Below are 11,138 nucleotides of genomic sequence, written 5' to 3' on the forward strand. Positions count from 1 at the left end.
TACGTCTTTGACTAAGCCAGTAATGTTAGATCCAACACTACTTAAAGTCCAGGAAAAAGCTCTTTTGGGATATACATGTACAATGAGTATCATATATCATTTCATAAAAATATATTGTGGAATAGTAAAAACTAAAATATTTCAGTATTTTGACAGAAGTAAATGACAGTTCCAACCAAGGTAAGGAAAATCAAACCCATGTGGACCAAAATAAAACATTTTATTCACTATACATACACATATCAAACTGACTTTTCAAATTAAAAACATATAAAACCTTCTGCAGACACAAGATGGCTGCTACTGGAGAGCTTTTAACAGATCCTCACAATGATATTTTTCTGTTATTGTCCTAATACTGTCATGTGCCTTTATGTTCTTAAGGACAAACAGCACATCAGATAAAAGTGCTCTGGAAAAAAAAAGAAAAAGAAAAATAGAATTAGATCTATTATATAATATAAATAATAGACTGCAGTGCACACACACTACTGTACAATACATACCGCGTGTTGCTGGAGTCATTGTTGTCCCTGAATATCGCATGAGCGGTCTGAAGAAGATGTTTGCTGAAGTTCTGCAGCTGAGGAAGTGACGATCCAGCGTTCACATCAATAAACCATGAGTTTGGAAAAACATCTGCAATCTTTTTAGAAAGATAAAAGTTAGTTTTATAACTACCCTAGTAGTAACCATGAGATTAGATTGACACTGTAAATGTATGCACCTTTTTGCATTTCTGGATGGTGTGTTTCGGATCAGATATGTTAAGAATGGTTATCATCAAGTAACGGCCAAGAAGTTTATCCAACATTAGCTCTTTAAGAACATGTTCAGGAATCAAACCATCCCATAACGCCATGTTACCAAGCAACTGAAAAAAATAAAAATAAAAAAGATTTAATCTACAAACAAACAGCATGTCACAAAGAAACAATTTACTCTAAATATTAGTTTAATTAACATGAACAGATACTCTACCATTCAAAAGTTTGGGGTCAATAAGAAAAAAGAAAGAAAGAAATTAATATTCAGCAAGGACACATTCAAGATCAAAAGTGATGTATAGCAGTTTGCTCTAGTTTAGGGCTGCACGATTATTCGAAAAAATAAAAAAAATCACGATCTCGATTCAAACATAAATGCGATCTTTTTTCTTAATAATGGCGATTCACTTCCGTGTATTTCCCTGCATTCAGATCATGCTGCATTCACGCGTTATTGGCCACACTCACACAATAACAAAATATATGATAATAATAATAATATTCGTGTTCAGTGCTGTTCGCGAGTGTCACGAGTCACCACAGCAATCCACTAACCAATACGTTTCTGTAGTAAGTTGCAACCTACAGCTCCTGCACTGGATTCAAGCAGCTTGTTTAAGGTAATGGCGAAAACCATTTTAGAACAGCAGCGAAAATGTAAAAGTGGGCTATATAAACTTTAATATATCCTTTTATTGAAACGGGTGCTTTGCTGTCCTTTTACTTACACTTTTGCGCAGAGACAATTTTATGTCCTATACATAGGCTATGTGTCGTATTTTTGACAATCCGCGCATATTTCAGTTGACGATTATGTTTAAAGTTATTAATAACAAACATGAATGAGAAAGAAAAGAGCAGGATGTGCTTTATATTGAAAAGAAATATTAAAAGCGTGATAAGTCGCGAATGAGAACTGAATTATGCTGACAGGATGCTGTGCACGCGCTCCGAGCGAAACACGGACAAGCAGAGTAGTTTTTGTCTTCGGTTGTGCACCTAAACGGCCAAATACACACAGAAATATTTCAAAATGCCAAGTCGAGTATTCCCGTAAACACAGTAGATGTAAGTACTATGTACATGCTGTGCCAATTGGAGCAAAAAGCACAGGTTCTATTTAGTTATTTTTATGTATTATTGTATGTTAATGTTCTCTTATGTTCAACAACATAAAGCTTTAAAATTATTCACTTTAAGGGGTCTAAAATAAAGAAAAGAGACCATTTTTGTTACTCCTGCACTTTATTATACTGAATGTCCTTTGTTTTGTTTTTGTTTTGTTTTTTTGTACTTGAGCAATAAATTTTGGTTGAAAAAATGAGAATCGTGTAAGAGAATCGTGATCTCAATTCCCATGGAGAAAAATAGTGATTCACATTTTAGCAAGAATCGTGCAGCCCTACTCTAGTTTTCAAACTTTTAAGTATTGTTCTAACAGACATAACTATAAATACATTCAGTAAATACACTGAATTAGTTATACAGTTTTTAATTTAAATAGATCCTGTTCTTTTATCAAAGGATCCTTAAAAATGTCATATGTTTACATGCAGCTCAACTATTTTCAGCATTATTGACAATAAGAAATGTTTCTTGAGCACCAAATCATCATATTAGAATGATTTCTGAAGGAGTAATGTTGCTGAAAATCATCTTTGCCATAATAGAAATAAATTTCATTTTAAAATTGAAATAGAAAACAGTTATTTTAAATTGCAATATTTTTCACAATATTACTGTTTTGATGTATTTTTGATTTTAAAAAATGTCGGCTTGGTGAGCATAAGAGACTTCTTCCAAAAACATTTAAAAAAAATCTTACCTGCCCCAAACATTTGAACGGTAGTGTACATTAATGTACAGAAAGATATGAACAGTCACAACATGACCAGAAGTGAAATGTCACACCTTCACTGCTGACCAAAACTGTTTGTTCTGAAACTGGAACTGTGGTGACCTCTTATCCTCTAAAAACCTTACACAAAAACACAATGTCTTTCACACACAAACATAATGTAATCTTACAAAACACATCAACCTTTTAAATTATGATCAAATAAAATATTCAAAACAAATAAATCAAGATAAAACTTACTTTTTTGGGTACAGTGGGACAAAGACGTCATTATCAACTGAACTCCTTAACCTCTGAATAACTGCTTCAACAAAGGACTGCAGGATGAAATCACAGGTTCATTATACTTACTGACATTATATCCATAAAGTTACATTTGTTTTGATCCACACAGAGTTTTAATGCATCATAGGTCAATACCTTGACAGGTTTGCTTTGTTCACCATCAAATACAGAATAATCATCCTGTATTCTCTTGCACAGTGTTGTGAGGGTTTGAGACTGCTGCGTAGACAGAGGGTCCCAGACCAGCTCCACGAAACCTGCCCAAAACAACAAGCAACAGTTTAATTAATTAGATAATTAATTCTGATCTTCTGAACGAATCCTACAGTGAAAGCAAGACATTCTAATCTACTTAAAGTGCAACTTCATGTTTATTTGTCAGCAAGCCTGCCGTACGCAGGACTTTCATGAAAACTACAGATTATACTTTCGCATTTTTGTATCCCCGCCACGGACAGTCGGATAGACAGAGCATTATTAACAGAACAGTTAATCTAAGGGTAGGTTTATCATTAAAAAAAAAATGATATCATTCTATGTCTACTCTTTAAACAGCATTATAGTAAAAATGGAAAACTAAGGCAACAGCTTGCTTTCTTGTACGTAACAGCGTTTTGCTTTTACAACACTGTTCATGTAGTCATTTGAAATGTTGACTACAAAAATTTAGTTTTTTGTTTTTTCCAGATTTTCTGTTGCAGCATTCTCTTTGCAGCATTTAGCCACTGCTTACAACACTGGATCCTTCACTGGAAACCGAAAGTAACTCACTCCCGCTAAACGTTTACTCTTTGAATTCTTGACCCGGGAACAATACAAGATGACACCATGACTAAATGTTTGCTAAGAAGCGTTTCCTACTAAAGCAAGGTAGTATTTGATTCTGGTAAGCGCATCCATAGCAGACTAGTGGGACAACATGCCCAGTGCATTATGGGTGTTTAAGTTTTCCAATCTATATGGCAAAAATAAAGGCAACAGCCTTTTTTCTGATTTCTCTAGTCGGGTAGCAACGATTTAAATTTTTCCCAGCCTTTCTACTGTATTGGCAGCCAAGTTTTTGCCAGTGGTGAAGTACCCCTTTAATTGTAAATTACAACCAAAAGCGTGATATTAAAATATTCTCTGAAATATTCTGTTCCCAAACTCAATGTAAATTGTAGCAGACTGCTGGGCATTATAAAAATGTTGGCGTAAATATGTGCAAATGACTCACCTTGAACTTTAGAGAGGATCGTCTTCTCAATTATGGTGGGCAGTGTCGTCTTATCCATGTTCTCAGATTCCTCAAAACCCAGACCGTGACAGAATTTCTCAACAGCAGAATACCACGGCAATGCCTCAAAGTCATCACCTTCTGCCTACATTACAAAAATAAATAAATAAATAATTTAATATAATATAATATTATATATATATATATATATATGTTAGTAAATCCATTACGTATAACATGAGTGGCAAGACGTCGATGACAGACAGATATAAAAATAGTGAACATTTAAAGGTCATTAAAAGGAAACGGACTGATGCTGGTGCAATACCACCATCTGCTATATTGGATTGTCAGTGTGGTAGATTTCTTTTAAACGTACCTGACCTAAGTCTACCTCGGTCTCGTCTACAATCGACGTCCCCGAACGTCTACAGTTGACGTTAGTTTCTCTGGGTCCCCGAACGTCTACAGTCGAGGTTAGTTTCTCTGGGTCCCCGAACGTCTAAAGTCGACGTTAGTTTCTCTGGGTCCCCGAACGTCAAAGTCGACGTTAGTTTCTCTGGGTCCCCGAACGTCAAAGTCGACGTTAGTTTCTCTGGGTCCCCGAACGTCAAAGTCGACGTTAGTTTCTCTGGGTCCCCGAACGTCTAAAGTCGACGTTAGTTTCTCTGGGTCCCCGAACGTCTACAGTCGAGGTTAGTTTCTCTGGGTCCCCGAACGTCTACAGTCGACGTTAGTTTCTCTGGGTCCCCGAACGTCTACAGTCGACGTTAGTTTCTCTGGGTCCCCGAACGTCTACAGTCGACGTTAGTTTCTCTGGGTCCCCGAACGTCTACAGTCGAGGTTAGTTTCTCTGGGTCCCCGAACGTCTACAGTTGACGTTAGTTTCTCTGGGTCCCCGAACGTCTAAAGTCGACGTTAGTTTCTCTGGGTCCCCGAACGTCTAAAGTCGACGTTAGTTTCTCTGGGTCCCCGAACGTCTAAAGTCGACGTTAGTTTCTCTGGGTCCCCGAACGTCTACAGTTGACGTTAGTTTCTCTGGGTCCCCGAACGTCTACAGTCGACGTTAGTTTATCTGGGTCTCGTCTACAATCAACGTCCCCGTTCAATAATATTTATACTCTAGCGTGTCTCCTCATTGACATCGGCCGAGTCCCCTGACCATAATTTGCTGCGCAGCAATAATTGAGCATGGCGAAAATTACATGAGACATTACATAATTTCCCAACAATTTGATTGGTTCTTCATAGGCAAACCCTTCTGTTACTAGTTTCTTCTGTTACTCAAACTCTGTTTTCTTGATTACTTCATTGTTAGTCACAAGTTTTCAAACCTAGACATCTGTCCAGTTTAATTTCCCCTATTTGTTATTTATACACTCACACACTCAAAGTCACGAGTTTTAAACCAAAGGTTTTGGAAACATTTAAGATTCAAAAGCATATGAATGTTGTTCCTGCAAGAAAAATAAATGTTAGTTATGATTAATTAAAAAATCCATCACATCAGTTAGTTACTAGTGCTGGATTATTTACAATATTATTGTATATGTACAGTAGTATTAACACAATATCAGTACTTCTTTTTTTACTATCATGGTTATCGTCAATACCAGTATAATTGGTGACTCAGCTTTTAGTGTTGACACTGCACAGCACTGCAGTTCTAATTATCTGTAATGTAATTATGTTTGCTAACATAATAAACTAGTAATTTAGTGAAGAAATATGTAGGTTCTTTTGTAGAAAATATAGAACAAAATCAGTTTAAATTTTATTCAGTACAGTAATTTAATTTGTCTGACGCATAAGTTGCTGAATACACACCTTCAAATCTACAATGCAGTCTGAGAAATCTGGCTTTTAAAATAACTAAAGATACGCAGCAGACGTGTGTGATATGCGCTGTACTTAAGCTGTAAAAATGCAATATTTGTGATATTTGACAATAAGGTTACTTAATTACTACTCATAATTACTGTCAAATGCTGAGTTTGTCCTGATCCACAGATCCTTATGGATGGAAAACGGGGTGTTTCAGGTCCAAACACAGCACATTTTGGTCATTTCCAGCTGATTTGAATATAGTACAAAATAATCAGATGGAACATCCAAATAACCATAGATCACCTGAAGAGGATTCCAGCCAATGAGCTGGTGTCGGATCAGGGGTGCCAGGAGCTTAGGGAGGCACAGGCCAATGTAGGCATTACTGTAAGACTCTTGGAAGGAGACACGCCACTCATTAAATCTGGAAAGGATTTTCTTCACGTCCCAGAACTCTGTCTGAACATCTGCAAACACTTCCTGTGCCTTTTTCAGTAGATCATCTGAAATTGAATCCAAGTTATAGATGCTGTACATATTCCACATGGACTTTAAACAAGTGTTGGATGCAATGTTTGTATTCTCAAAGTATTTATAGGCTCTGACGCCACTGTTTAAAGTCAGCATGAAATGGATAGTCTTTACTCCTGTGTTGGGGGGAGTAGGTGGGGTGAATTAGCTATTTTGAAAAAAGATTACAAGTGCATGGATATATCATTTATAATAAATACTGCAATATAAAAAAATAATAATCCATTCTCATTTCATAGTGACTAAAAATTATTTTTTTTGTGCTTCAATAAAGCTTCTCCCACCTCTTTTACTTTGTAGCTCCGCCTCCTGCTCTACTGTTGGTTCCCAGTCACAAGGTACGCACCCAATGTCTTCATAGGACAAGCTTAGACATGAAAACACATAGAGAACAGAAAACCCAATGATAAATGACTTTGCCAACTGTAATTTAAAGATTATAAGCATCTCAGAAAGCCTCCAAAGGCTGTAATCTATAAAGACTCAAAATGTCAGGCTAAGTGTATCCAGTATTTACAGCAATAACATTCAGTAATGGTGAAAGTGCATACATTATAATCCATCTCACCTCTGCCGAGTTGGGCTAGAGCCTCCGGTTGCGTCACCATTGCTGTGTGAATCAGTGTTATCTACGAGACATCCACAATACACAATATTATATGAATGAATGTGCATTCAGTCCTGTGATTGATGGAAGTTATGATTATTATAATCATATGTGAGGGCATAAGATGTGAGGCCTCCTCTACAAAATAATTTTGCAATGAAACTAAAAGGCAGTACATAGTTGTAGTCTTACAGGTTAATTTTTGAATCTGTGAGGATTCCTCCAGTAGTGCTTCTCTTCTCTGACTCAACAGCGCCTCAGCCTGGTCAATATAGAGACTGTGCATGTCCAGCTCAACAGAGTTTATTAAAGCCATCTGAAAAATAAAACAATCTACTTAAAGGCTGTGACACACCAAGTCGTCGTCAAAGAACTAGAGGTGACGAAAGCCAATTGTGTTGTCGCCTTGCGTTGGCTGCGTCTGGGCCAAAAAGCTGTGCTTTTACACACCTCAAAGACTACAGCTGACTGCCAACTAGCATGTGCGTTCTTGCGCCTGTGTGTAAGAAAATAACTCTATATTTTAGCAGGTATTCGTCATTCAAAAAGGGAAACCGAAACTAGGATTGCAGCTATACAAACCATAAATAAAGCATTTGTTTACCACTTTGAATATCAATCATGCAGATCACTTTATTCATTCCAGGTGGCTCATGTTAATATGAAAATATTCATGTATTCAGGTAATGCTCAGGTAGGATGACGTAAAATTAGAACAGCTTTCTTTGACTTCTTTGCTTGCTTTCACCATTTTTGCTTTTATTCTCGTGCACACCCGCTCCCTAAACTAACCAGCCAATCAGAGTTCTCTCTCTCACCGACAGCCCTGACGCAGAGTCAATACGTTGAATTGGGCGAACTCCCGCCGACGTGAGCCCGACTACAACCGTCGTGTGGAACACACCGCAAAAACTAGCCCGACAGACGCTCATCAATGGCCCAACGTTGGCCGAACGTCGTCTAAATCGTATATAATTATTCTGTATTACCTGCATACTTCATTTAGTAAAGATTAACTTTGCCTACCTTCTCAGACAGGCATTCCAGTAGGTTCTGTGAGAACGCGTTCATGGTACGGTAGAATCGGAGCTGCTCATCTGCGGGGTGGTTTTCAAGGCTCTCTAAAGAGCTCTTGGCCATTTCCACGTCCAGCTGCATCCTCCTCAGCTCTGCCTCCCGTGCCCTGTGCACCTGTTTCAGCGAATCCAACCTGGAGTGAGATTTTTTTAAATATAAATTATATACACTGCCATTCAAGTTAGTAAGATTAGTATTATTATTTTTTTTTATGTTCTAGAGGCTGCATTTAATCAATTAAAAATACTGAAACAAATTAATATTGTGAAATTGTCTTACAATAAAAAAAAAACTTTTCTATTTAAAAATATTTTATAATGTAATTTATTCCTGTGATGGCAAAGCTGAATTTTCAGCATCATTCCTCCAGGCTTCAGTGTCACATGATACTTCAGAAATCATTCTAATATGCTGATTTGCTACTCAAGAAACATTTCTTAGTATAAATCAATGTTAAAAATAGTTGTACTGCTTAATTTCTTCTGGAAACCATGATACATTTTTTCCCCCTAAGATTTTACAAAAGCATTTATTTGAAATATAAATTTTTGCAACATTACAAATGTCTTTACTCTCACTTTTGATCAGTGCGTCCTTGCTCAAAAGTATTAATTTATTCTTCAAAAATAAATAAATCTTACTGACCCAAACAGTAGTGTATATATAGCCTAGTTAATATTCATATTTTGATTACATTTTATTTATTTAATATCCATTAAAATCATCCAAAACGAATGCATAACAGCAGCTTACTTTCCAATGATTCTCTTCTTAATGGCATCAATTCTGACTGGTGGTAGCGTTTCGGGGATGTCCATTTTCTTCTGTCGGGCTGGTCTAGGAGCCTGCCAATCCTTCTGAGAATACAAGGAAAGGTCCTTGAAACACTATGGAAGCAGTGTGTAATATAAAGCAAGTTAATGTTTAGTTAAATATTATCCGAAAAGGCTCATGGAGATTAAAATCTGTCACAGTGGTGAGTCTCACTTGGTGTCTTTTGACTCCTTTTCCAATCTGTTGCTCTTCCCACATCTGCTGGTCTTCCTCCTCCTGGCTATCAGAAAAACTCTCGTCACTATCACTTCCTACAGAACACAAACACAGAACATTCGATCTCTCTCCCAACTACTTTAGTGATTTAATATACACAAGTAACACAAGTTTCTCACCCATCTTCTCAGCCATTCGCTCTCTCACAGTCTTGGGTTTGGGTGCAAACTCAATTCTGCGCTCATGATCATCCAGATCATTGTCGCTGTCTTGTTCTTCAGTGCTCGGATCTTCCTCCTGTAGGCTTCCAGGAGTGTGGGGTGAATCCAGTGAGATGTAATCTTGCTGGGCTCTGGCATTTCTCCTTTTCTCTTTGGCAGCACGAATATTTCTAGCATCAGGAATGATGACTGCAGCAATTGACAAATAATGACATTAACAAATCGCACTTAAGTGTTAAAGCAATAGTTCATAAACAACATGATAGTGAGTAAACAATGACAGAATTTCGATCCATTGCTTCAAACCTCTGGTGGTCTTTGGTAATTTTAGACAGAACAATTTAATGTTTTAAAGTCCCCCTGTAGTCCAGTTGCAATAGTATCTTCTTCCCTATTGTAGGCTATATTCGATTGAAACGGCTTCTCAAACAAGAAGAAAAAAAAAAAAAAAAACGTAGGGGGGGGACTTGATTTTGTCGATCAGGAGTTGATTAAACAGTTGTGGTGTCATATGAGTGACAGGTTATCCCGGCCTCAAGCCAGTAAACGAAGAGAAGAGACTCATTTTTGATTTTAAATTTTGTATTTCAGTTGGATTTTGAATGGTATGAAACTTGGTGACTTTTCTGACACTTGCTATATAAACACAGTGGATTTTTCTTTAGACTAACTGACCCTAAAAAAAAGGCCACCATAGGAAGTAAATGGGGAAAATATTATTTCCAATTAATACCGTGTTTTATTTATACAGAAATAAATAGTGCCTAATTCAGAGGTACCATGAGGTCCCCTCAAAATACAAAATATTAATGAAATAATATGGCCTAGTACTTAAGTGTATTTAATCTGTTTTGTTCAGAGGGTTAATGGTTAACGTTACTTAGGCAAATGATTTAGTTGAAGACAGAACCTCTTTGTGGTTTTGAAGAACCAGATGAGCTTGACATGGTAGAAGAGCTTTCATCATCATCTTCATGATCATCATCACTGTCAGGAGGTATTTCTTCAACAGAAGAATCAGCAGCATCACTGTCAGATTGCAAACTGACATCCTTACTCTTCTTAACTGAAAACAGATGAAGTGTTATGGACCATAACATTCACTGTCAGATGAAAAGCATGTCTCTGCAGATCAAACTATGTAGTTTTTCAGTTACTGTAACTTACCTTGTAACGGTACAGGAGAATCCTCTTTATTCCGTGCCTGGAACACAACTTCTCTATTGACTGACCGTTTTACTTTAAAACTTCCCTCAATGGCTGTAAGAGTAAGGTTTCTTCGTTAAAACGAATCTATTAGCCATTAGAAGTGCATATGACTGGTTATAGTAAAATGCTTACCGTCTTTATCGTCAAAGAAGCTGAGCGTTTTGCTCTTCGACTGGTGTTTTATGTCTCTGGACTGGAGTCCAGTCTCCTCTTCATCACTGGAGTCACACTCGCGAGCCTTTGAACTCCCTCCTCGCGGCAAATCTGCTTTTGAATCTGCTTTCTCCGTTTCCTTTCCACCGTCAACACCGCCGAGCTTTTCATTCTCATCTTCATCACTGGATTCGTTTTTCCTTTGCCTGAAATTTCTGCGCGGCTTTTTATTAAACATTTTAAAAACAATCTAATGTGAACGTGAAATCAACGTTTTGTAGTGACGTATTTTGTACTTCCTGGTCGTGGTTTAAAAACATTACATAATAAAAGTCCTGCATCTGTGTAAAGAAAGGCATATTTAATTTGTTGTAAAAATTGGTAAATACATGCTAAA

At 37.1% G+C, this 11,138-nt stretch overlaps 1 protein-coding gene across 5 annotated transcripts; it reads right to left on the minus strand.

Annotated features, from left to right (window-relative positions):
* Positions 1-201: 201 nt before the first annotated feature.
* On the minus strand, positions 202-11,078 carry gcfc2 (GC-rich sequence DNA-binding factor 2). Of its 5 annotated transcripts, none has more exons than XM_081394467.1 (18): positions 10,721-11,078; positions 10,547-10,639; positions 10,290-10,382; positions 9,338-9,568; positions 9,156-9,253; positions 8,922-9,055; positions 8,118-8,301; positions 7,284-7,407; positions 7,053-7,113; positions 6,769-6,851; positions 6,257-6,456; positions 4,127-4,271; positions 3,046-3,167; positions 2,866-2,942; positions 2,679-2,745; positions 728-874; positions 507-646; positions 202-412 (listed from the first exon to the last, which is right to left on the minus strand). In XM_081394467.1, the coding sequence occupies exons 1-18, from the start codon at positions 10,977-10,979 to the stop codon at positions 301-303; spliced, it is 2,370 nt and encodes a 789-aa protein (XP_081250593.1). In that variant the 5' UTR covers positions 10,980-11,078; the 3' UTR covers positions 202-300. The 5 variants fall into 5 exon arrangements, with proteins under 5 accessions (XP_081250593.1, XP_081250591.1, XP_081250592.1 ...); XM_081394465.1 differs by having other exon boundaries at positions 8,922-9,025; positions 10,290-10,445; positions 10,721-11,077; XM_081394466.1 differs by having other exon boundaries at positions 8,922-9,022; positions 10,290-10,445; positions 10,721-11,048.
* Between the last annotated feature and the right edge of the window lie 60 nt (positions 11,079-11,138).

Source organism: Scardinius erythrophthalmus, assembly GCF_964197995.2.
Source record: "Scardinius erythrophthalmus genome assembly, chromosome: 19".
In the NCBI taxonomy this organism is placed as follows: domain Eukaryota; kingdom Metazoa; phylum Chordata; class Actinopteri; order Cypriniformes; family Leuciscidae; genus Scardinius; species Scardinius erythrophthalmus.